The sequence below is a fragment of the Amaranthus tricolor genome, chromosome 8, assembly GCF_026212465.1.
Source record: "Amaranthus tricolor cultivar Red isolate AtriRed21 chromosome 8, ASM2621246v1, whole genome shotgun sequence".
NCBI lineage: Eukaryota > Viridiplantae > Streptophyta > Magnoliopsida > Caryophyllales > Amaranthaceae > Amaranthus > Amaranthus tricolor.
The window spans coordinates 15,735,410-15,761,338 of NC_080054.1; the positions used below are offsets into that span (position 1 = coordinate 15,735,410).

The window sequence follows — 25,929 nt, forward strand, 5'->3', positions numbered from 1 at the left end:
TCTGGATTTGTTCATTTGGAATTATTTTGGTTTTGATGGATGTGTTATCGGAAGTCTTATCCGAACTGATTAACTTTGTTGAATGTTCAACGAAAATAATTAAGAAGTCTTATTGAATGGTAAATGTTTCTCACCTCTATCATTAATTTTGACTCTATAAAAGAAGTGGTCAACTAATTAATAATTAAATGGGTACATTTTCAATAATAAATCAAATTTTACTTGATAATTTGAAAATAAATTCACCTATTATTTATTTTTAAATAAACTCATTTATTAAGTATATTTGCTAAAATAAGTCTACCCATTATTTATAACTATTTTCAAAACTTCTTTACAAGTTAAAAATTATGAATAAATATTATATGAATATATGGGTAATTTTATTTAAAAATAAACAATATATAATTGACTTTGTTTTCAACTGATCAAGCACATACTTTATGTTAGCAATTGTGACTTGTCCCATATTTTGATGACCGTGACTGCATAGTACTTTGGCTTCCAATTAAGATAGACTATGACTCAATTATGTATGTTTTTTATTTATGCGAAGTAGCAGATGATGTTTGCTATAAAGACTCAATCAGAACACCGTCTTGTTATTTACAAGAATAATATTGTGTATATCTGATTTCATATCCCACCTTAAGTGAAAGCTACTAAACGATATTTGGGTGATAGAATGTTAGTTTTATTTTATTGTTAGCAAGGTTGACACTTCTGTTATAATTAGTATGAACGAATGAGAATGTATTAAAACTATTAGGATAATAGATATTAAGTGTTAAGAAGTACATCTTAATAACAGATTAAGTTCAGTATTATTGAATAGACTTGGATATAGATAGGATTTGATAAGCTCAGTATTACAAAAGACATTATAAAAAAACAAGAAAACAGCACCAAGAATAACACCATCCTAAAAAATTACAGTTTGAAGACAATTCATGAGTATTGGAACGATTCACAGAACAAGAATTGCCATCTATAACAAAACCCTGACAACTGTAGCCACACTTTTGCAGATCCTGCAACAGGCGGATGGACTTCAGGGCACTGTCTGTTCACGCATTGTTACACATACGTCGAAATAGAAGGAAGAATACAACAAAGATCCTTAACCAATGTCATTTGGCAACATGTTTATAATAGTTTTATTTTTCAGAAACATGCTTTTATTCAGTTTACCCAAAGGTTAAGAAAAACTCAACATTGAGTTAGCACTAAAAAGAACGTTAATATCACTCTCATTTGATTGATGCAGTGTGCCATCTCTTCATAACATCGAACATGATCTCGTTCCACGCATCAGTCGGCCCTGGCAAGCACCAATGCACGCAATCATTCTGAACACGTTCCTTAATCCCATCAGCAAATAGGTTGGGATACATGTAAGGACCGGGGTTACCATCGGCTCTCAACATTGCCAACTTGGTGATATCTAACACTGATAACCTAACCTTACGTGAAACATCATTATCAGCATTTAATAGAACCATAGCCTTTTTCATTTCTTCAACCCCTACTTGCCTCATATGGGCATCCATTCCTTCAAGGGACTTATCCTCTTCCATGTACGGCTTTGTCTGAGGGCAAGCCCCGAATTTATCCCATTCCCCTTCAAAATGATGCGGTGAAAATGTGGTCACAATAACATCAATACGGTTTCCCTCCGGCCTTAGCTTCCTTTCAATAATTGCCATTAAGGTGGTGTTCGAAGCCTTGCCAAACACATCAAAGAACTCAAGCTCAGTGCAACATAACTATCAATTCCACCAGCTGTGGCGGCTTCCTAAGGTTAAGATCAGCTAGGAGTTGGATCTAAACCAGTATGAAGGAAAATTCTGTTAGTGTCGCATACAATCATAGCCTTGCTATCACATTTGATGAAAAGACCGTGCAAAACAGAATCAAAAGTCTCAAACCCCAAATACAATTTCTCATACCTTTATAATTTGAGAAACTAATCCAAGAACCAAATGCGGCTGCAAAACAGAAGAAAAACTTCATTATTAGGTCTAATTTGGTAGCTTTCGGAAGTTCATATCTAATCATTACTCTACTCCTGCGGTTCGGAATCAATTGTTGCTTGTTGTATCATCTCAATTCCTAAACACTCATAATTAAGGATACATGTTGCATGACTTTCACAGAGATTCTGATGATTATCCTCTTTACATGATAAAGCTGAAGTAACGATACATTAGTCAATGTAATCACAAGCGATCACTATAATTGAAGAATGTGAAAATTCTATCAGACATCAGACTTTGAAAAGAGAATACGTGAATATATTTCCTGACTTCGTGGGTACTTACCCTGCCTTCAACCAGGTCATGGGGTCCAATATTGACCAAAGTTCATCTAATGGCTTTTGCAGAGTTCAGACAGAGTATGATTCTCATTTCTCTCCCATGGATTAAGAACCCATTTGGTGTTTATGTCTCGTTCATCAATTGTGCCAGGAACAGCAACATTTTTAAGTTTGCTGCATTAACCATACAAACTTTCTCATCACCTCAATCAAACAGGTCAAAATTGCATGAAAGAAAAATGCTTCAGATCAACGTCATTAATTGAATTACCAGAGAAGCACTCCGTCCTTGGCAAGATAAAATAAATCATCACTAGGATCCATAGGAAGAAATTGCTCCAGGAAAGGGTCATCACCAAGATAACTATTTATATGATGAACATAGCATCCCTTCTCAGACTGACTGATTGTATGAAGAAGAGTAGTCGTCAAGGCCTTAGAAACGCAAATGAGTCCTTCGAACCACCAAGCTGAGATGCTGCTCGAGCTTGGAAGCTTAGATGAACCTGCCAATGACAGTATATTGACCTACACGTTACTTATATGTTATATCCTTATAGATACATAACACATAACAACTTCCAATTTCACAAATCAACATGTAACTTCTCTACATTAATAACTCTCAAGGATATATTAAAACCTCAAGCAGGCAAAAGTTAATGCTTGAACCCATCATTTGCAAGTTGCAACAACAATTAACTATTAATATAGCGTGTTTGGTTAATCAAATTAAATAGTAGTAAAAAAAATGAGTTTTAGCTTTAGTTTTGATGAGATGTGCCAAGTCATCCCACAATAATCTAGCTAAAAATTAGATTATATTTTCATTACCATTGTCACCATTAAATATCAATAACCAAATGTGTTGTATACAATCATTCAATGTGGATACATATAGTAGTAGAAACTCATAAAGTGACATTCAATAATTCGATTTCTGACAGAGAAAAAAAAAAAAAGAAAGCTCACGGTGAAAATGGAGCATGAGAGGAAACATAAGTGATTTCACTGTTCATTTCACAATTGTGAATAGTGATAGAAGTTTGTTCACATTTTAAAGGTTATAGATATAGTCATAGATAACCATTTCACCCTAACATCACCCTCGCCCTGAGTCAACGATGATCATAGGCGAATCATGTTTGCTCTCACTAAACCAACTATGCTGCCAAATTTTTTTGAACATAAGTTTATTTAATAATTAATATACTTGCTAAATGCTCAACATATACATACGGCACTAATAATGATTAAGAAATTAAGGGCAATAATATTTATAACCGGCTGTAAATAGAAATAAACAAATTTTTTTTATTATTAATATATTAAAATTTTTAAGAAAATTTAATTTAGGAATTGAAAAACAATTAATGTTTTATATAATGACTTTAACTTTTCAAAAAAGAATAAATGTTAAAATAATTAAATATAATTAAATGTTTATGTTTTCAAAGAAAAAAATATTAAATTATATACATTAAATATAAGATTCTTTCTTATATACAACCCTTAGGGCTGTATATATCATTTTCTATAAATTAAAAAAAAAACTACCAATTGGTAACTTTTATTCAAAAGGGTGTATTTTGTAGTATTCTCAATGATCATATATATTCTTATTACTTCTCGGTTATAAGTTTTGGAAACTTCTCGAAATAGATTGTAGAATATTATATTATAAGGTTTAACTGAAAACGTAATTTTTTATTAATAATTATGATTATTTTTAATTTGCATATTGAATTATTTTTATATTAATTGTACTCTCACTGAGATTTAGTCCTGGATACATCAGTGATGATGGTGATGGCTAAAAAACTATATTGGCAGATAAGAAAAAAGATTAATGATATGTTAAGATACGAATTTTGGAGGGAAAGAAATTGAAAAGAAGAAGAAGGGAAGGGGAAGCAATAATAAGAAATGTTTTCCTTATTTGTTTTGACCGAGAAAGGAAAGAAAAAAAAATCATTATTCTTCCAAATCTTACTATTTATGATTAAGGGAATCAAGTCAATTAGAAATAGAATATTATAAAAAATATATGTATATATTTTTATATGTCGAAGGTTGATTATGTAAATATGTTGTTACCTTATTATATCATAGTAATAGGAAACCTAATAAGGTTTCTCTATAAATACTAATACTATTGTTATGATTATGAAATCATAACTCTAAAGTGATAATTTATAATTTATTATGGTATCACATTGCCTAGATTATTTTTTTCTCAAACCCTAAACTCTTAATCGTGGATATGTGACTGATGTCTGCTTGACAATTTATGCATGTTTAAAATAAATACTTGACATGCTGTGAACTCCAATTTGACGTATCTTAAATTTCTATTTGAGATATCCTATGTTACAATTTAGAGAGAAAGGAGTAAAAACATTTTTAATGTATATTCCAGAAAATGAAAGCTTAATTCCATTCTTGTTTACAATGATGGGAAGGTACTCTATATATAGAGTATTATTCTAGCTATGAAGGGTATATCAGTCTTTTATATTAGAAGGAGTACTAACCCCCCCCCCCCCCCCCCTCAAGTTAGGAACTGGTGAAACCATGCCTAACTTGGTCATCCAAGAATTGAACTGTGCTGATGGTAGAGACTTGGTGAATACATCTGCTAGTTGCTTTGAAGTTGGTAGATATGTCAGTTCGATTAAACCCTCCATCACCTTGTCTCTTGTGAAATGACAATCCAATTCAATATGTTTTGTGCGTTCATGAAAAACTGGATTTTTGGCAATATGTAGTGCGCTTTGATTATCACAATGTAATGTTACTGGCTTTAGTTTGTCAACACCCATTTCCTCCAAAAGTCTAATAAGCCAAGTGACTTCTGATGCAGCACTGGCCATTGCTCTATACTCTGCCTCTGCGGAAGATTTAGAGACAGTGTGTTGTTTTTTGCTTTTCCAACTGATGGGTGAATGTCCTAGCATGAGAATGTAGCCAGAAATTGATCTTCTTGAGTCAGGATATGAACCCCAATCACTATCACTGAATGCCTGCAATCTGAGCTGTTCTGATCCTTTAAGAAGAATGCCTTGTGTACTTGAATGAGTCACAAACTGGAGTACATGTTGTAGAGCATTGTAATGTGGAATTCTGGGAGCATGAAGAAATTGACTCAAGGCTTGGACTGAATATGAAAGATCTGACCTGATGTTAGCTAGGAAATTAAGTTTTCCTACCAAACACCTGTAGTATTCAGGGTCATGGAACAACTCTCCTTCAGTAGCAGATAATTTTAGATGTAAGGGAAGAGGAGTGACCACTGGTTTGATCTGTGTAAGGGCAGCTTCTTGTAATAATTCCTTTGTGAACTTATGTTGAGAAAGGATTATCCATCTGTGCTGTAAGAAACTTCAAAACCAAGGAAGTAATGCAATCTTCCCAGGTCTTTTATCCCAAAAATTGAATTGAGATGTTGTTTGAGTGCATCTACTGTGGTATTATTAGTTCTAGTAAGTATGATATCATCTACATAAACTGCAGCCATTGTTATGTCCTTTCCTTGCCTCTTGATGAACAAGGAATAATCATTTTTTGACTGAATGAATCCTTGATGCTTCAATTCATGGACCAGTTTTGCAAACCATTGTCTACTAGCTTGTTTAAGCCCATATATAGATTTTTTAAGCTTGCAAACTTTATTCTCAGGATTAGGCAAACCTAGAGGTAGTCTCATATAAACCTATTCATGTAGATCCCCATGAAGAAAAGCATTGTTGACATCCAACTGGAATAAATCCCAGCCCTTTGAGGCTGCAATGGCAATCAAACTCCTGACTGTGGCCATTTTTACTACAGGGGAAAAAGTTTTTGAATAGTCAATGCAATATTTCTGAGTGTATCCCATGGCTACCAACCTGGCTTTTAGTCTTTCTAGGTTACCATCAGCATTAAGTTTGCTCTTGTATACCCATTTGCATGAAATTGCTTTCTTTCCTGTAGGTAAGGAAACAATGTCCCATGTATGATTTTCCTGCAAGGCTTGTAGTTCTTTTTGCATAGCTGCAACCCAACTAGGATGATTGGCTGCTTCTTTATAGGATTGTGGCTCGGTAGGAATAGAGGAAGAAGATAAGGAATTAGTTTGAGTAGAGCTTATTTGGACAAGGTTACACCAGTGAGTGGTAGAAGGAAGAGTTAGATTAATGGATTTGGTGGTGGGAAGTGAAAGAGTTTTTACAGCTCTAGAAGATCGTCTTGGTTGGGTTGAAGAATGGTCTAAGATGTTGGTAGGAGATGAGGAAGAAGAGGAAGAAGTGTCAGGAGGGAAATTTGAAGTGTATGGTGTAGTGTCTGGGTCAGTATTGAAATGTGTAGTATCTGGTGCAGTGGCTTGAAAAATGTCAGGCAACTCATAGAGAGAGGGATGATGAAAATTGGTGCATTCAGGAAGAAAAATAGGAAAAGTAGACTTAGATGGAGTTAATGGTGAAGTAGAAAAATGGAAGGGAAAGTGTTTCTCATGAAACACAACATCTCTGCTAATGAGAATTTTGTGAGAAGTAAGATCAAGAATTTTGTAGGCTTTGTGGTTAAAGGGGTACCCCAGAAAAACACAAGGCAAGGCTCTAGGATCTAATTTTGTTCTATGAGTTTTAAGAGTAGATACAAAACATAGGCACCCAAAAACTCTGAGGTGCTCCAAATTAGGTGGTTTGCCAAACAGTTTTTCACGAGGAGAAAATTTTTGTATGCATTTTAATGGGACTCTATTGATCAAATGTACAACTGATAAAACACATTCATTCCAATAGGATACAGGAATTTTAGATTGTATATATAGGCTCCTAGCCGTTTCCATGAGATGCCTGTGTTTTCTCTCCACAACTCCATTTTGTTGTGGAGTAGAACTGCAACTTTTCTGTAACACTATCCCTTTGCTATTATAATATCTTAAAATTTCTCCTTCAGTCAATTCTTTTGCATTATCGCATCTTACTAATTGGACTACACACCCAAACTGTATATCAGCATAAATCACAAAGTCTTTTATTATAGTGACAGCATCAGACTTATTTTTGACAAAATGCACCCAAGTGTGCCTAGAAAAATCTTCCACAATAGTAACAAACATGTTGTATTTATTATGAGTAGTTACATGATAAGGGCCCCAAAGATCAACATGAATTAATTGAAAAGGTTTAATTGTTTTGATTGAACTATGTGGAAAAGAAAATCTTGTTTGTCTTGCCGCTGGACAGACTTGACAAATACAATCTATCTTATTCACAGATACAACATTTTTCCTTATGGTTTTCAAAAGAGTAAAAGGAATATGCCCTAATCTTAAATGCCACAGTTTCAATTCTTCTACAGCAGTGTTATGAGCAGCACTATGGCAACTGATTTGTCTTGAGGTATGAGAAGAACCTTGATCCCAAGGACTGGTGCAATATAGACCATGAAAAATCCTACCAAGAACTTGTGGATTGATCAAAGGTTGACCCTGAATGATACATTCAGTAGGAGTGAATTGAACTGCAACTTTCAAACTCTCACAAAGTCTATGTATTGAAATCAAATTAAAATGAAAATCTAGAACATGAAGCACATTATCTAATATCACATTATCATTCAGTTTAACTGTCCCCATATGTTTAATAGCCACCTTTCTACCATCAGGATCAGTTATAGTGTTATCAAGATTTTTGACAGGTTCAAAATTTTGAAACAACTTTAAATCATGGCATATGTGGTCAGTTGCACCACTATCAATTATCCATATAGGTGTGAAAGTGGATAACATGCACTTTCTATAAACAGAAAAGAGACAAGAACTACCTGTCATGAATGTAGTTCCATTGTTTGGAGATGTCTTGTTCAAAGAATCGGAAGTATCTGAGGTATGTTTTGAGAGAAGGCTCATGAGTTGATGATATTGCTCCTGAGTTATAGTAGGAGCTGCAGAAGTAGATGCTGAGGTTGCAGTAGGTAGATTGTGCCAGGGTTGAATTCCAGTATTTAGGTTTCCAGATTGACAAGCAGTAGAATCTTGATTGTCTTCATCATCAACACTATATTGAGTCATATGTGCATATTTTTTCTCCTTAGTGTTATTCCATCCTTGTGGATAACCATGTAATTTGTAGCACCTATCAGCCGTATGACCAGACAACTTACAATGGTCACAGAACCAGGTGTTGGATCTCTTAGTACCTGACATTCTGAATTGAGGTGGTTGATATGTGCTCTTGGTAAAATTATTTTTATCTTGAAATTTTCTTCGATCAGCTGCAAAAGCAAGGGATTCATGGGAAGAAGAAATAACCTGCTTGATTTCTTTATGTCGTTCTTCTTGCACATAGAATCTGTATGCACTCCCCAAACTAGGAAGTTCATTCATCATCAAGATATTGGTTCTGGCTTGAACATAATCATCATTCAACTTCATAAGAAACATCATTACCCTACTATCTTGTTGAGATTTCAAATTCTTTCTACCTGTAGCACAAATACAGTTATTGCAAGCACAAATAGCAAGGGGATCTTGATTGTTTATTTCATCTCATATAACCATGATTTTGGTATAAAATTCAGATATGGAATCACTGCCTTGTTCAAGTAGTAGTAATTTCTTTTGTAAAGAATACAAGAGGGTAGATGAAGGTTGGCCAAATCTTTCAGCCAAGTCTGTCCAAACATCAGCAGCAGTCTTTTTAAATCGCACACTTCTACCGACTGTTTTGTCAATCGATGCTACCAACCAACTCTTAACAAGATCATTGCAACGACACCAAGCTTTGTATGTATGATCTGTGGCAGGAGGTTTAGGCAAACTACCATCTATGAATCCTAATTTGTTCTTAGTGGAAAGGCTTAAGAGTATGGATTCTTGACAATCAATGTATGAAGTACCATCAAAAACATCAGTCACAAGCTTGGAAGCAGTGTCTGAAGGATGTATGTAATAGACTCCACCAAATATGGTGGTAAGGTTAGGATTAGAAATATGTTGTGGAGTTTCAGTCATAATTGTGATGGAAAGAATGAATGAGAGAATGAAATTTGAAACTAGTAAGAACAAAGTGAGCAATTGCGGCAAAGATTGAATGAATGGAAAGCAAGAACAGATTCAAAGAATCACATGCAAAAGAAAGATTGAAGAAGAAAGAACAAAGAAAATGTAGAAAAAATACATACATGCAAAGAAGCAATTTAAAGAAGCAGTCTATCAAAGTGGCAAGATGATCAAATTGAAGAGGCAGCAATTCAAGAAACGAGAATGATGAAGAGGATCAAGCAAGGAAGGATCGAATTTCTGAGCAATCTGATACCACTAGTGGAAAAAACGTCGTTTGCTGCGGTTTTTTTGTCATTATTTACTGCGGTTTTGGCCCCCAGCAATAGTGATAGCAGCAAATGTCCTTTTTTAAATGCTGCGGTTCAAAACCGCAGCAAATAAGGGCATTATTTGCTGCGGTCATGGGCAAAAACCGCAGCAAATAAGGAGGGTTATTTGCTGCGGTCAGGGGCAAAACCGCAGCAAATAAGTGGGGCATTATTTGCTGCAGTCAAGGGCAAAACCGCAGCAAATACCTCTCTTTTTTTTTTCTTTTTCCGTTTTATCCTTATAATAATGCAATAATAATACAATGTAATAACAGTGATTAATCCAATGATAATCACAGATAATCAACATTAATCTCTTTGTAATAATAAACTCTCGCTCGTATATATAATATAATATTATGTACGTACATATATATATATATATATATATATATATATATATATATATATATATATATATATATATATATATATATATATATATATATATATATATATATATATATATATATATATATATATATATATATATATATATATATATATATATATATATATATATATATATATATATATATATATATATATATATATATATACATTAAAGTATAAAAAATAATCTATACTAATTACAATTTATCAAGGAAAAATAATCCCGAGTTCTGTGAACAATTATTCACATCAGCTATAGAGATATATGCTATATGTCCTTTAAGATTCTACAATTTCCAACTTTACATGAGGTCCATCTATCTTGTAACTCCAATACCAGCTTCCCGTATCTTTCTTTGCATCTTCGATGGGTTCTAATTGCATTGATACACCTACAATTCAGCGGATATCACATCATTCGTATTTCCAAAATACGTAACAAAATCAGCTGGAAATTCCAATGCATCAATCAGCAATTATATAAGTGTTTCCACAAACCTGGATTTGTTGAGGTAACCTTCAACCTACAACCATCAGGAACCTCAAAAACATGATTCCCCTGCATCACAAACAATCACCTTATAAGAACCCACTTAACAAAACCAGCAAGTGACTGTGTATAATGCAACTACAGGGTCTGCATCAGATAGACGTTGTAAGATGTTATTTAAGGAAATGCGAGGATCTATAAAATCAATGAAATGCATTGGAATTAGTCATACTATCTGATGTAACTTCATCTGCATAAGCCTTAATGTGATACAACTACAGTAAAGCCAAATGCCTAATATTATAGAAATTAGAAGCAATTGAGCCAACAATTATCTCATACAGAGTGGCAACTACTCCAGTTCAAAGAAAAACTTGGGGCAAGGAAGTAAACTTTCAAATATGAATCTAAGGCACACAGAAAATATCTTGAAGACTGACTGTTTCTCATCAGTTATAAATAGGATGCTTCCATAACTGATAGAAGGTCCACTATACTAGCAAGTTGCTGTTAACATCCAAGAGTTGGCACAGTCTGACTAGAATAAGCATAGTTTAGGATATAAGCGGTGATGATAAAGAATCTTCATCTTGTACTCCTCAAATTTAATGTTAAGAGGTAATCTTTCTAGTTTTATCTTTAGTTGTCCAGCCAATTTCATCATTAATTTTCTCAACCTTTATTTGGAAAGCAAATGCTTAACTTTGTAATATGTTTGCTTTTTTTTAGTGAATTAGTGTATCACTAAATAGATTCTTAATTTGAAAAACTAAAATACTAAGTTGTTAGCTAGGTCTATATTTAAAACATCAGTAGACCCCAAGAGAGTACCCCATGACAACGCTAAAGTTTAGACTGTCGGTGTGTTCTGCTTGTTTGTGGTTCTCGCACTTACAATCAGGAGTTATGACAAAATTAAGAATATTGTTCATGATACGCACACATACTTTATGACAATTTTCATAAAAATATTGATGTCTAGTAATTCACCTCAAGAGTAACATCAGTAGCCTCAAAATCAGCATTTCCATGCAGCATAATCTTCAAACACTCATCTCGATGAATCTCATGCCTCAAGAAGATATTTCCTTCAGATTCCCAGTCAATTCCTTTGTTCAGTACCCTGACGTTCTGCAACTTACACCTTGGACATCTACAGAAACATAAAATACTTGAGCTGAAGTTGTACCCTTATGTAATATAGACGACAATAGAACGAGTTTGAAAATAACCTGTGACCATACTCTAATACAGGTTCCCCACTTTCATCAGTCCCCATAGCAGCCATCACATTTTCAGCAATAATGATCATGCTGCCATCAAGCTAAAAGAGGGCACCAAAGTCAGCTTCAAGAATTAAAAGTGCCAAAGACATTTTACTAGTTTCCTTTTATATTTTCTACCTGAACGTCTTTCCAGAAGAATTCGGCAGCCTCAATTTGCAACTCTGAGCCCTTGGAGATGGAACCTCCGTGAAACTAGAAAAGAGGTCAAAGTGGAGCCATCATTAGGAGAGATGGATTTTTCGACTGGTGGATTTGTCCAACACTTTAAAAACACTTTATTTTGGGGACAAGGATTGCAATTCAAGTAATTATCTACCAAACAAATGAGATTGGCTACATGAAACAAGATTTAAACCTAACTTACAAAATCAAAATGAAAAGGATACCTTGAATTTCGTGGGTTTTGGTGGGTTGTGTATAACCTATACAATGAAAAAAATTAGTATAAAAAAACTAAATCCCTAAAACATAATGAAGTTGAAGAATTTAAATTAAGCTTGAAAAAATAATACCTTGAAGAACAATACAAGAATGTTCGATAATGAAGTTTGAAGTTTGAAGAATGTTTTGAAGAATGTTCGATGTTTGAAGTTTGATAATGAACAAGAGAAGTTTGAGGGAATTATGGAATGGAACGGCTGTTTGAACAAGATGATGATGTTCGATGTTTGAAGAAGTCTGGAAAGTTTGAAGAAGTTTGATAATGTTCGATGTTTTTTCAATGAAGAAGATGATGAAGTTTGATGAAGATGAAGTTTGAAGAAACTGCTGTTCGCGTGCGTTTGTTTGTGGTAAACTGGTAATGAAACAGAAGCTTAAGGGTTTTATATTATGAACCCTATTTGCTGCGGTCAATAGGATAAACCGCAGCAATTAATGCGTATAAACAGAAGCTTAAGAAATTGCAAGCTATATTTGCTGCGGGCATGAAACAAACTGCAGCAATTGAAGGTGCACATGTGTATTTGCTGCGGTCAAGGCACAAAACCGCAGCAATTAAGGGTTCTTTTTTTTTTAATTCTTTTTTCTAGTTATTGCTGCGTATATACAAAAACCGCAGCAAATGATAAGCAACAAATACGTTTTTTTCCACTAGTGTACCATGTTACAATTTAGAGAGAAAGGAGTAAAAACATTCTTAATGTATATTCCAGAAAATGAAAGCTTAATTCCATTCTTGTTTACAATGATGGGTAGGTACTGTAAAACCTAATTATCTAAAATTGGCATTATTTTTAGTCGTTTTTGACTCAATAATGGCTGGTCGGTGCTAATTATCTCTCGCCTCTCTCCATTTCGATCCACTCAATCACAGAGAAACACTCCTCTCTCTCTCTCTCTCTCTCTCTCTAATCCACGAAGCAATGTCATGGCTGGTAAACTCCATTGCCAACTCTCTTAAGCTTGACGACTCCGAAGAACACGTCACTACCACCATTGAAGATAATCAACCATATCCAACTCCTAACCCTAACGATGGCGACAATCATCAAATACGCTCCTCCGATTCACCTTCATCATCAGATCATCAAACTACTCCTCGCGGCGTTAAAGATGATCTATCTGAATTTTCCAAAACCCTAACTCGTCAGTTTTGGGGGGTTGCCTCATTTCTTGCTCCTCCCCCTCAGATCTCCGATCGCGATCCGCACACTGATGATTCCGACCATGATACGAGTGATCTTGCCGGAATTACTGGCATTCGAAATGATTTGTCGGAGATTGGAGGGAAATTTCGGACTGGAATTTCGAAGCTTTCGACTAATAAGGCGGTTTCGGAGTTCACAAAAATTGCGACGAATTTGCTGCAGTTTGCAGCGGAAGAGGACTTGTCAATTGAAGAGTATGCACAGCGAGGGGTTGTTGGAGTTACTGATGAAGTAGTGGCTTTTGCTCGTGATGTTTCTGTGCATCCTGAAACTTGGATTGATTTTCCTTTGCCTGATGATGATGAGGATGAAGGTAAATTTTGTTGAATAATTGTTTTTTTATTTGAACTTTTTGGTGAAGAATTGGATGCTTTCAGTTTGAAGATTATATGCAATATGTGCTGATAACAAGATGTTTATTACATATATGTATGATGATTCTGGTTGTGATATTAATTGTCATGTGGTTTGATAAAGTGCTGCTACAAAGGACTGTATTTAAGATGCTCGTCATAATTAAGGGAGATAATTTGCCGTACGGGATTGTTATTCAGGTTACTTGTATCTAGAGCAATGCCTATGACTCATGTTTGAAATGATCAATTTGAATACCATATTAGAATGATCAAACACTTAAGATAGCATAATATTTTACTCATAAGTTATGAGTACAATATTATGCATTCTTAAGTATTTGATCATTCTAATATGATTTTCAAATTGTTCATTTCAAACATGTGGAGACGAGGAATTCTTTTTTTGGTTGTTGAGACTTGAGAAGTCTTTCTTCTTCGTTTTTGGAAGCAATACAATCACAGTTCACATTTATTGTCATATTGTTTATTTCTTCTTATGGGAAGTTATATCTTATAACAACCATAAGATCACGCATGGAAGAACAAGTTTGATTACCCAATTTTTATATTCTGTGCTTAAACGATAGATTCTAATTTCTTTGTTGTAATGAATTATAACTTACATCTGAGTCTCTTAATCCTGCGGTCCCGCCTATGTGGGAAGCCACCTAATAGCATTGGAGTAGAAAGTTTTTATGATTCAATGTTCAGCTTACTGTATCCAAATTCTATTTCATTGTAATTCCCATTAGTTGTTACAGAAGTTTGAATATTAATCTAAAATCTTTGTATTTTTCTGCATATAACTTAAGCTTCATAAAGTTTTCTACTTTTGTGTTCAGAGTTTGACTTGTCAGATGCTCAACAAGAACATGCATTGGCTGTTGAACGTCTTGCACCTGAATTGGCTGCCCTTAGAACTGAACTTTGCCTGGGTTGCATGAACGAAGGCTCCTTTTGGAAAATTTATTTTGTGCTTGTGCATCCTAGACTTAGCATACAAGATGCTAAAATTTTGTCTACACCACAGGTAGATTGTGTTTCTTGTCATCATATTACTCTTTTTGCTGTTGCTATTTACTATTTATTGATTCACAAGCTTGGAACCTTGTCCAAATGTCCATACAACAATGCTATTGTCAAATTACTTAATTTGCTGTTGTACCATTACAATTTTCACTTTTGATTACTTCTTTTACATCCAAAAGTGAGTCTTGAGAACCCATGAGCTGATATTTTAGTATCCTTTTACATGCTGAGGGCATTTTTTTCATAGTGGTGCAACTTACAAGCTTTATGATTAAAGATTTGAGAAGAGGGACTTCCTATATACCGACATTAGATGATGATGTGTTGTCATATAATTGGATGGATGCTATCTATATTGTGCTCCTAGGCTAGCAGCATCCATGTGATTAGGCCCACCCTTTTTGGCAGATCACTTTCTGAAATAGCCATAGTGTTGGAAAGTCAAGGTATCTGTTTTCATATGAATGATCTTAACAGACACTTAAAGTAGCAAAGGTTGTACACTATTAGCACAATTACTGATAACTATTGGTAGTGGCATTGAGGGTAAGAATGATGCTTCTAGTTATCTAAAATTCTTATGTGAGCATCACATGAAATGGAAAGCAACATAAATGCATGATTAGATTTTCATTTCTTTTGGGTATCACAACTACTTTATTTTGCATTTTTTTGGTAAAAGGTGTGGTAATTTCTTTTTAGACATTATCATAGTTTAGTAGTTAGTTCAATTTCCCAGAGTCTGATTGATGTTTAGAATTTGTTTTTGTTGAACACTATTGGGGTCTGATGCTCCTTTTCATTGAGCTAGTATAGCTTTGGGTATTTATGTTTTAGGAACTTGCAATTTGGCATAGCCTTGGTGTGATCCTACTGAGGAAATACCAAGTCAAAAGAAGTCTTTGGTCTATGCCAACCATTATTTTGTACAATCTAGACTCTATTATTTCTCAATAATCAAGCTATCTCTTGGGATCATTGATATTGGTTATGTAATTCACATTAAAAATTCTATTGAAGGAGCTAGCATTAATGCCGTCATTTCTACCAAGCTTTTGTGTAAATGATGAAAATATAGGTTGAAGGCTTGAAAGGAGCTAGCATTAATGCCGTCATTTCTACCAAGCTTTTGTGTAAATGATGAAATTATAGGTTGAAGGCTTGATTCTGATTTGTACAACATGAGTGCATATTGGCATAAAAAATTGAGATTTGTAGAAGTATATGAAAATTGTTAAAAATGAATGAAAGAGGAGAATGTATGGATGATCATTGAAATTAATTTTCTTAATTGTACATTAGCATTAGATAAGGTCGAAAGTATATTTCTTACCGACAATTGTTGATGTGTTTACATGTACTTCCATATGTTGGGACTAAAATTTTAGCATTGCTTTTGTGTGACCCTTTGTCATCTATTCCTTTTTTGGAGGGGGGAGGGGGGAGGGTCTTGATGCAAAAATGTTGTAATGAATTGCTGATATGGCAATGGAAGCAATGTGGTTAGTGTATATGATATATCCTTAAAACATTTTTTTTACGCCTTGATAGTGCGGGTAATATGTGTTCGTTAAATTTGATAACCTTTACAATATAGCTGGTACGAATCGACGCGATGTTGTTTTTACTATGGATATAACCACTTTTATTTGGAGGCGTGATTGGCTCATAGAGACCCTTAAGTTTAATATCTTCTCGCAGCATACCATGTTCTGCTAGATTTTTTGTAAAGCTAATTTTGGGAATGAACTGACTTGTGAAGCCAACCAAAGTTTTTTGGGATTCACTATTCCACTTCCACTATAAGTTAAAGTCAGATGCTGTCAAATCTAAGCTAATGTGTATGCAACACTTTACCTATTACTTAACAATGGTCTGTTTGGCTGCTGTTCTCTGAATGATTTGTCCTTAGTTGGAGTTCGCAGGATTTATTCATGCTATTTAATTTATGGTCGGCTCAAACCAAAATAGTTAGTTTGGCATATCACATGAAAAGATGTTTATCTCATGATAAGGAGGTGTTTGGCAATTAGCTTTTTATTGGCTTTTTGGTTGACTATTGACTTTTGGCTTATTGGCTGGTCAAACAGCTAAAATAAGTGTTTAATAAATGACTTTTAAGCTAGTTGAAAAGCTAACTTTTAAGTCAAAACCAAAGAGCTACTCCTAGTAGTTTTTTCATTGGCTTTTGGCTTTTGACATGCTTTTTCTCTAACTAAACCAACAATCAACAAATAAATTTCACCAAACATCTCCTTAATAGCCCGCGTAAACAACTATCTTAAACAGTTGACTTCTTAGGTAATACTTCCAGTTGATCAAACTAGCCAACATTTTCGGCTATAGCTAACAGTCATTTGCCAAACATGCCCTTAGAATTGTTCTTAAATACTCCTTCAAACCCTCTATCCCACCAAATTTACAAACTGTGAGTAAATTAGGGAAAGTAAAACTTAAAAGTGGTAAGATGATATATTTTATGAAAAAGTAAGAGGAATATGTAGATGAGATGAAAATGTAAATTAAATGTATGGACTAGAATTAAAGAAAGAGTGTGTATCAAGAGTAGAATTAGAAATAGGGAAAATTTCGTGGAACGCACTAAAAAGAAAAATGAGGCAAATTTCGTGGCAAAGGAGTATGTGTGACCAGTCTACCGTTTTTCAGTCATCATTTGACATTGATTTTTGAGTTTCACATGATTTCTTGAAAAAAACATTTTGGTTCCATGAATTGAGGGGTTTTTTTTCACTACTTTTCTGTAGATTGTGAAAGCTAGGGCAATGCTAACCCAAGAGCTCCATACCCGCGGTAAATCGATGTCATTTGACTCCAGAAGTGGAAAAGCATCAACAGATGCTGCCGAGGTTTCTCATGAAGAGTATTTATCAGTTCCTGGTGCCAATCCTTCAGAGTATTTACCAGTTGAGATATCAGCCGTAGAGCCAGCGTCATCAGCTGAAGCAGATCTTGCAATAGATAAGCATCCTATCATTACTGCCGAAATTCCGGTTGTTGACAAGGTGGTTGTTGATGAGGTTTTTAAGAACACGGAAGCAGTGGCAGTACCCACTTCCAATGCTAACCAAACTGAAGGCAGTGACAGGGAAGTTGCTGTGGAACTTTCAAAGGACATCAAGAGTCCTGCACCAAGTGCCTCTAGAACCATAGATCAAAAAGATGAAGATGATGTGGATGATTGGCTGAAAGAAGATAGCACTGAAGGAGGTTCATTCAAAGGAACTTCTTATCATATAGGACAAGATGATGATGTATCGTTTAGTGACCTTGAGGAGGAAGATGATGTTCCCACTAGTTATAAGAAAGATGAAAACCCTAGCTCTTCCGGTAAAGAATCTAGTGATTGGATTCAGCTATCAGCTGATTCTTCAAGGATCGTCAATAGAAAGAGTATGGATAGTTCCAGATCCAACAAGGTTAGTGCCCATAAGAATAAAAAATCTAGTGACTGGCTTGATGTTGAAGATATTGATGATGCTTGATGTCATTACTTAACTATTATATATATATATTTTAAATGGGCACTCTGTGTTATTTCCGGTTTCAGTTTTTATGGTTTATTTGGTTCGCATGGATGTCCTCTGTAAAAAATATACTATTTTCAGTTTATGATTTAGTTCTACTTGAATAACACTATCTTATAAGCTGTAAGATTAATCATCAATATAATGCCTCTTGTATATCATTCCTCTTTTGTCTCTGTTTCTGCCCTTTTTCTTGTGATTTGTTTGCCTACGTTGTGATCACATATATGCACCACTTGCTTTACGTGTTATATTTCCTCCGTACTAACTTTCTACACTTGCTCTCAAACGCTCTCACATTTGGAGAACAAGTGTAGGAAATTGAGCGGGACAGAATGTATTCTGCATCTGCAGTTCCTCTCAATAATCTATTTTGTTGGAGGAAAATGCTCTGAAACTCACCAAGGGCCTGTTCTCTGCATTTTGCTCATTACTTTCTTTGTAACTATTTCGGTACCTATAAGCTAGATTAAGTTTGATTTAATTAATATTTGATAAGTTAAGTTTAGTTCTATTAAGTTTAAATGATATGTGAATTCATATGGACGACCATTGAAACTGATATTTTGGTTCATTTAGCCAACTCTAGTCTTTTGAGATTAAAGCTTTAACATTGTTGTTGTGTAGCCCAGATTACGTACTATAGGGAGAACATATTCTACCATTGTTTAATTTTATCAAGTTTAATCAAACTCAGCTCTTATGCCTTTAGTTCTTATGTTGGTCATCTTCTAATCATATCATATACAACTGTTAAAACTTGATGATGATCTTTTTTTGAACATTGTGCACTGGTACACTGACATATACTTGCAACTTACAAGCATGATGTGCTTTGGTAATTAGTATTTACATATTACATTGTGCAACCTATTCACATCCTTACGAGTCCAAAGTTCCCTGTAATCCTCTCTATTCGAGACCATATCAAGCTGCCTAAGGACAACAACCTTGGCTTGTCATCCATTCCTCTTGTGCCACTACTAAAGCTTTTGCTGGGCGCTTTATCATGCACCACAACTTTTCCGTCAATCTGTTTCTCTATCGTTGCCACAATTTCTTCGCTTACCTTCCGCCCTGAAACATCTTTAACATAAAATGTCCCCGTTGCCTTGTCCTTGTTTGTTCCGACCTCAGCTCTAGTTATGGATAACCCACACTCCCGGAAAATCCTGGTTACATCTGAAAGTAATCCTACATAAAAGAGAGACAGATGGAGTAATCCTCAAATCAGAACTCACCGAGCTATTTGACAGTATTCTCATAGTATTAAGTTCAGTTGAATGGGGTTTGGGGTGCAAGTGACAGTCATACCTGTGTGCTTCTTCTTTCTGCTGCCGCAATCAAGCATTGTCTTACTCTGCGCCTCTCGTTTTCAGAGTCTAGTGTACCTCCGTCTTTTTGTCTTACATAATGAGCAATCAGTTTACACACACGGTTTAACATGATTCTGATTCAAACATTAATTACTTCGGCATTAGGAACGATTCTAGAAGAGATGGTGTTACCTGAACTAAAATAGAGGAATCGGAAGAAATGGCTGCATGAAACACCATATATTGCATGTCGGTGAGCGCACACACTGTATCAAAACAGCAACTTAGGACGGTCTCTACACTTTACGCTTACCACAGAATACCCATTCTCATTACAAGTATCTACCATTACTTGTGTGCATCCACAGCTCGATCCATCATTATTCGGTTGGTTGGTCTTATACTTCGCTCGATCACCATCACTGCTACTTTCACCACATCTATTGCACGGCTCGTAGTCCTCGTCAATCAACATGAGCTGGTGAAGTCTCCGTTCAGTGTGAGTCTGAGCGGTGGTAGGGGTGATCAATTTCACGGTCTGCTTCTCACCGTTCTTATGATGAGCTTCCACAACTGTCTGCAGATGTTCTTGCAGGTAAGACAGCCGTTTCTGGTCTGTAATTAGCCTTCCCATTTCGTCTTGATCGTCCACATATATGATGCATGCACCCCGCCTGTTGTGAGTCCACGCCACTGCAGCGCTAACACGGCACCCTAGCTCAGTAAGTACAGCTAACACTTCGGATAGTAAGCCTGACTGATCCGTCACAGTCAGTTCTAAGGTGGTGTGTTCCATTGCTACATGTAGCGGTCTCACCTCTCGGCCTGGACACACTTGCGCCTCCTTCGAATTTCTCTTCGTACATACCGCCTTCAAATTTTACGAACTTTTCAACATTATGTTCATAGAAAATAACAATTATTTTTCATGTAGAATTGCAGACCTTTTGAATGTATTGAATAAGAGCTTCGTCAGTAATCTTGTTGCCAACTTGGTCGGTAACGTGAAAAACTGAACCATGAAGACAAATCAGTCAAGATTTTCATATTTTGAGATCAAAATAATGAAAATGACATGAAATATGATACTAACCGTCCATAAACCATCCCCCATCAGAACAAATGTAAGATTTTGAGATCAAAAGGTCTAAATCAGTCAAGATTTGCACCACTTCTAGCAGAATTTCATGTTTTTTTGCACTATCAACCTGTTTTTCGCATAAACCAATTAAATTAAACATCAAATATCAAATACTTCTAGATTTGAGGAAGGAAATTAACAAATCACCCTAATGTGATTTTGCACTATCAACCTGTTTTTTCGCACTATCAACATGTTTTTCGCATAAATCAATTGAATGTTTTTTTGCACTATTTGTCACAATGATTTGTGAAGTTAACTGATGCGAAACCAGGGCTGATTAAGGCCTTGGTTATGCAAGGATTAATGTTGCGCGGAAGCTTTAATGATTACTACAAACAATACTACGAATTGATCATGAAAAGAACACGAAACAACCACAAACAGAACCAAGAACTCCGTTCTTGATTTTCTGATGGTGTTCACCTGTGACTCTCCTCTATGATTGACACGAAACTGATATGTACAAAGCCTCCCAGACCTTGCACACGAGGTTTCCTTAAAGTATCAAGGTTGCTCCACAACTCTTAACACTCCAAGGATCAAAGGATACTCCGTAGCCTTTGATGAAGTTGCCTCCAACTTCGAAAAAGAAAACAGAAAAACACTTTTTCTGAAATACCTCTATGTATTGAATTATCAATATGAAACGTGGCTTGAACTCTATCTATTACATGGGTGAGACCCTCTTTATATAGAGTCCTCAACTACCTTAACGGCTATATTCTAATCACACACCTAATTAAAGAACATGTGCTAATTACTAGGTGCTTAAAACAGAAACAGAAAACAAAGAAAACACTTGAACAATTCTGATCTAGCAAATTGTCGAGCAGCCCTCCTTCAGCTCGGCTTCTAGGACTCCACGTGGATTGTTAGAATGGTTTTAGGACCTTGATAGCTAGATCCAAGTACCAAGATTCCATTTCCACTTTAACCCAGGTCCTGGACGTACTGGTTTGGTCTCCACGTATCGTGCAAGGTGGCATGGTCGCTAGTTTGCTGCTGTGCTGTTCTGAAACCATGAGTTGTTCCCATTTCCATGTGCGTGATGCTGTTCCTTGGTGCTATATTGGCTTCCTTGTACCCAATACATGATCTTGGGGTTATACTCAATCTTTGGAAAGCATGCTTGGTCATCTTTTGCCCTTCATGATTATTTGGCGTAAATGTCAAGTTATGAACACTGTCTTGTACTTGTGAGCTTTTTGCAAGGTCTTGATCACTTGATGCATTTGCATCATTAACTAATCATCCTTATGTGATAGGATTTGATAGAATGAGAGTTTTGTGATTTTAATTTACTTATTTTTTGTGTTTATTTTACTAGTAATTTTTTTATCTTTTTATAATATTTTACACAGAGGCGCAAAGAATATTGTGGCCCTGTTTATTTTCACATTTTGTATAAAAAATGGGGCCCTCGTGTATAACTCTTCAAATTTTATAAAAACATAAGTTTTGGAAGCATACACTAAATTTTCACAATCACAAAATTGTAGTGTGATCATAAAAGCTAAAATTGATTTGAAATTAAGTAACTATAAAGAAAAGATGGTGAAAATAATATTAGTTTGGGTCTTGGGAAGAAGAGAAGAAATGGTAAGGAAAAATAAAGTTGCTTGAGAATTGAGGGTGTTGGGAAGAGTAAGGTAAAAAGGGAATGCTAAGATCATTAAATACCGCGTCTTATTTTCAATAAAAATGAACATGAAGGGTCTCGATCTCCGTACCAATTATCATAAGGGTAGACTTCATACCGGTTGAACTAACTTGAAGATCGGTTTTTAAGCAACTTTTAATATATGACGCTACCTTTTCTTGGGTCTTGTTCAGTTGAACAGTTTAAACATGTCTAAAATCAACTTTAGATTTACAAATTATAGTGATTGATTAAAAATACAACGATACCCATTTGCTTTATCAAGCATCATCTAAAGTATAGTACATGGAGTCATATATCCTTACTTTGTTAGAGTGAAAAAGATTATTCACTTTACAAAATACGTCTATATTAACTACTAAGATTCATCATTAATTAGTTATCCTAAATTAAGGACTTAAAATGAAAAGGGGACATTTGACGCGAGGATAATTATAGTGAACTAGTATACAAACTCGTACAATGCACGAAATTTGTTAATATGAAAATACATATAAATATGAACTTAAAGAAAGAGACAATTGCATATTATAATTATCATATTATGATATTAATAAAATGTAACAATATATATAAGTTTTCATAACATATTATTGCTTGATTGTATAAATAATTACTAATAATATATTTTGCCCAAAATTAACTAATTTTGTGAAATTGACGATTTTGTAAAATTATTTGTGCCAAAATTGCATGTGCTTGCAAAAATATTGTCTACATAACCCAATAATTCAATCATTCTAAATAAAATTCAGAAAAATAACAAAGCTCTTAAAACATTTTATTTAACATTTTCCAAAAAAATTAATATGTACAATGTTGAAATTATTTAAATTAAATAAAATAATTTATATCATGAAAGATATGCATTGCTATATAAAATAGTTAATAGTTGCCTCTAAAATATTAGTTGTGAAATAGTTTTCTCAAAATCATACATCGCTACGCAAAATTTTCAGAAAGATTTTAATAAGTTATACATATTTGATCTTAAAATCATAATTAATGTAATAAAATCTTTTAAAGTTACACAATCACATTTTAATCTGTAATAATACTTCATTTGGCAAAGCTCTATAAAATTGTCATTAAAAATTTGATAGTTCTTTTGTAGCATTGTATAATAGGAGTATAATTATATGATTGAAGGGAGTATTATTTAATATAATACTCCCTCCGTTTCTTTTTGTTCTTCCCGTTTATTTTTTGCACAATTTTCAAAGTAAATTTTAAACATCAATATTTTTAAATATACATAATAATAAATTATAAAAAATACATGATAAAAAAGTATACATTAAGACGAAGCTAACGAGATTTCACATAAATATATTTTATCTCAATTACAGCAAATATCATGTTTATAATCTTCATGCTACAACTACAACTTGAGGGGGTAATATGAGTTATATGCTTTGTAATTATTGGTACGCTTCCGTGTTAATATTTTAGAGCCCATGTATTGTTGGGCTTTAGGTTATTGTATATATATACTTGCTTTACATTCAATATAACAGAGAAAGCATTTTCCTCACTATTTGACATTAGATTTTTTCAATTGGTAAGAGTAAAACTGTAAAATTAATATTCAAGTTTTTTGATGATAAATACTCTTTCATTTTAATAATTTTATCTTATTTATTTATTTTGAATTATTTTTTATTCGGTCAATTGATTTATTTTGTTTCATTTTCTTTTATGGTATGTCATATTAAAAATTTTAGCATGTAAGGGTAAAATAATTGTTAATTTTACAAAAAAAACTTTGCCGAAATTTCGTCTATTAGTTGGTACCCCCCTGAAACTCCAAACCCTAGATCCGCCATTGGAACTCATAGCTAGGCGAGAATCGAATCTTTTTTGGAATGTGGTATTTGCCTTTTAACTGATATAAGATTTGATTTTAACCACAGTTTCCTTTTTAGTATGTCCACGTGACATTCTTATATTCTCATCCATACATAGTAATTCTTCATTTCACACAATTTAAATGGTCTCACTATTTATTAATCTTTGTGCAAAGTTTCTACTCCCTCTGTTTTTATTTGTTTTTCACATTCAATTTTTTCCCCCGATCCCACATGAATATATTTTAATCGATGAAAAATCATAGTCAAAGTTTGACACGAACAGTATATTAGTGTGAAGAGACGAAGGGCGTATAGTATATTCACAACCTGTAATCTATGCCGCGGCTAGCCTTTGCTGCTACCAACACGTGCCTGCTAAGCTATATTTTTCCCGATTCTTAATTTTCGCCACCTTTTTTATTTTATCGTCATCCCTATTTTAAATTAATTTAATAAAATGACGAAAATGTCTTTGGACTTAAAAATTTAAAAACTTCTTTTAAATACTTCAAACTCACTCAATAACACTTTAATCACTTCAAAAAACACAAAATCTACACATAAAATTAATCGGAGCTAAAGTGCGACTGAACCTTGGAGGAGTCGTTAACAAAAACTCGAGGTAATTTCTATTTTAATGTAATTCCAAATTAGAAAAAAATAAAAATTACGAGTCGCACAAAAAGTGCGACTGAACCTAAGAGGAGTCGCAAAAAAAGTGTGACTGAACCTAGGAACAGTCGCACAAAAAGTGCGAGTAAACCTAGGAACAGTCGCACAAAAAGTGCGACTAAACCTAGGTCCAGTCGCACTTTTTGTGTCACTCCTCCTAGATTCAGTTTCACTTTTTGTGCGACTCATAATATTTTTTTTTTTGAATTTTAAAATTCCTTTTGTTTATTTAACTTATTTTTTAAGTTATTATTATTGAATAAATGTTGTAATAAATTATTTTATTTTAATATATTATTATATTATGATAATATTATTATAATAATTAGTTTTGAATTTAAAATACATATATAAAATAAAATAAATTAAAATAATATAAATAAATAATTTAAGTAAACACAAAAATAAATATATAAATATATAATAAAATAAAATAATTTACTATAATATTTAATAAATAATAATAACTTAAAAAATAATTATAATAAATAAAATGAATTAATTTTTCAAAAAAAATTTAAAAAATATTTTCCAAAACCTCCACAGTCGCACAAAAAGTACAACTTGACCTAGGAGGAGTCGCACTTTTTGTGCGACTCAGCCTAGGTCCAGTCGCACTTTTTGTGCGACTCTCCCTAGGTTTGGTCGTACATTTTGTGCGATTGGAGGGGATTCTGGAAATTTTTTTTTTATTTTGAATAGAAAAAATTTCGTTACTTACCGAATCATTATCATGCTCATTTTGGTTCGCCGTTGTTATTCGATGTACGCTTTTAACTTGTTTAAGTTAACATAGTGTTTTTACAGAGTTTTAGACACATGTTACAGTTTTTGAGTTCAAAAATTATACAGGAGCAATCTTA

The 25,929-nt window shown here is 34.1% G+C and overlaps 1 protein-coding gene, 1 long non-coding RNA gene and 1 pseudogene across 2 annotated transcripts; 1 reads left to right on the forward strand and 2 right to left on the reverse strand.

The window, feature by feature from the left end:
* Positions 1 to 10,310: 10,310 nt before the first annotated feature.
* On the reverse strand, positions 10,311 to 11,602 carry LOC130821279 (uncharacterized). The gene is made up of 3 exons (XR_009045319.1): positions 11,550 to 11,602; positions 10,568 to 10,628; positions 10,311 to 10,461 (listed from the first exon to the last, which is right to left on the reverse strand). It is a non-coding gene; the product is annotated as an uncharacterized LOC130821279 (long non-coding RNA).
* Positions 11,603 to 13,029: 1,427 nt separating this feature from the next.
* LOC130820859 (uncharacterized) lies at positions 13,030 to 18,585 on the forward strand. Its single transcript, XM_057686398.1, has 3 exons — positions 13,030 to 13,807; positions 14,693 to 14,880; positions 17,645 to 18,585. Exons 1-3 carry the CDS (start codon positions 13,210 to 13,212, stop codon positions 18,380 to 18,382), a joined length of 1,524 nt encoding a protein of 507 aa, XP_057542381.1. The 5' UTR covers positions 13,030 to 13,209; the 3' UTR covers positions 18,383 to 18,585.
* A 1,305-nt stretch (positions 18,586 to 19,890) lies between these two features.
* The window catches only part of LOC130821585 (ACT domain-containing protein ACR1-like), a 7,296-nt pseudogene continuing 1,257 nt past the window's right edge, over positions 19,891 to 25,929 (reverse strand).

Excerpts from the sequence above, each read along its gene's own strand:
- LOC130820859 (XM_057686398.1), top strand. The coding sequence starts at position 13,210 with ATGTCATGGCTGGTAAACTCCATTGCCAACTCTCTTAAGCTTGACGAC. Across the intron at positions 13,808-14,692 it reads TGATGATGATGAGGATGAAG|AGTTTGACTTGTCAGATGCT; the intron begins GTAAATTTTGTT and ends TTTTGTGTTCAG. Across the intron at positions 14,881-17,644 it reads AAATTTTGTCTACACCACAG|ATTGTGAAAGCTAGGGCAAT; the intron begins GTAGATTGTGTT and ends ACTTTTCTGTAG.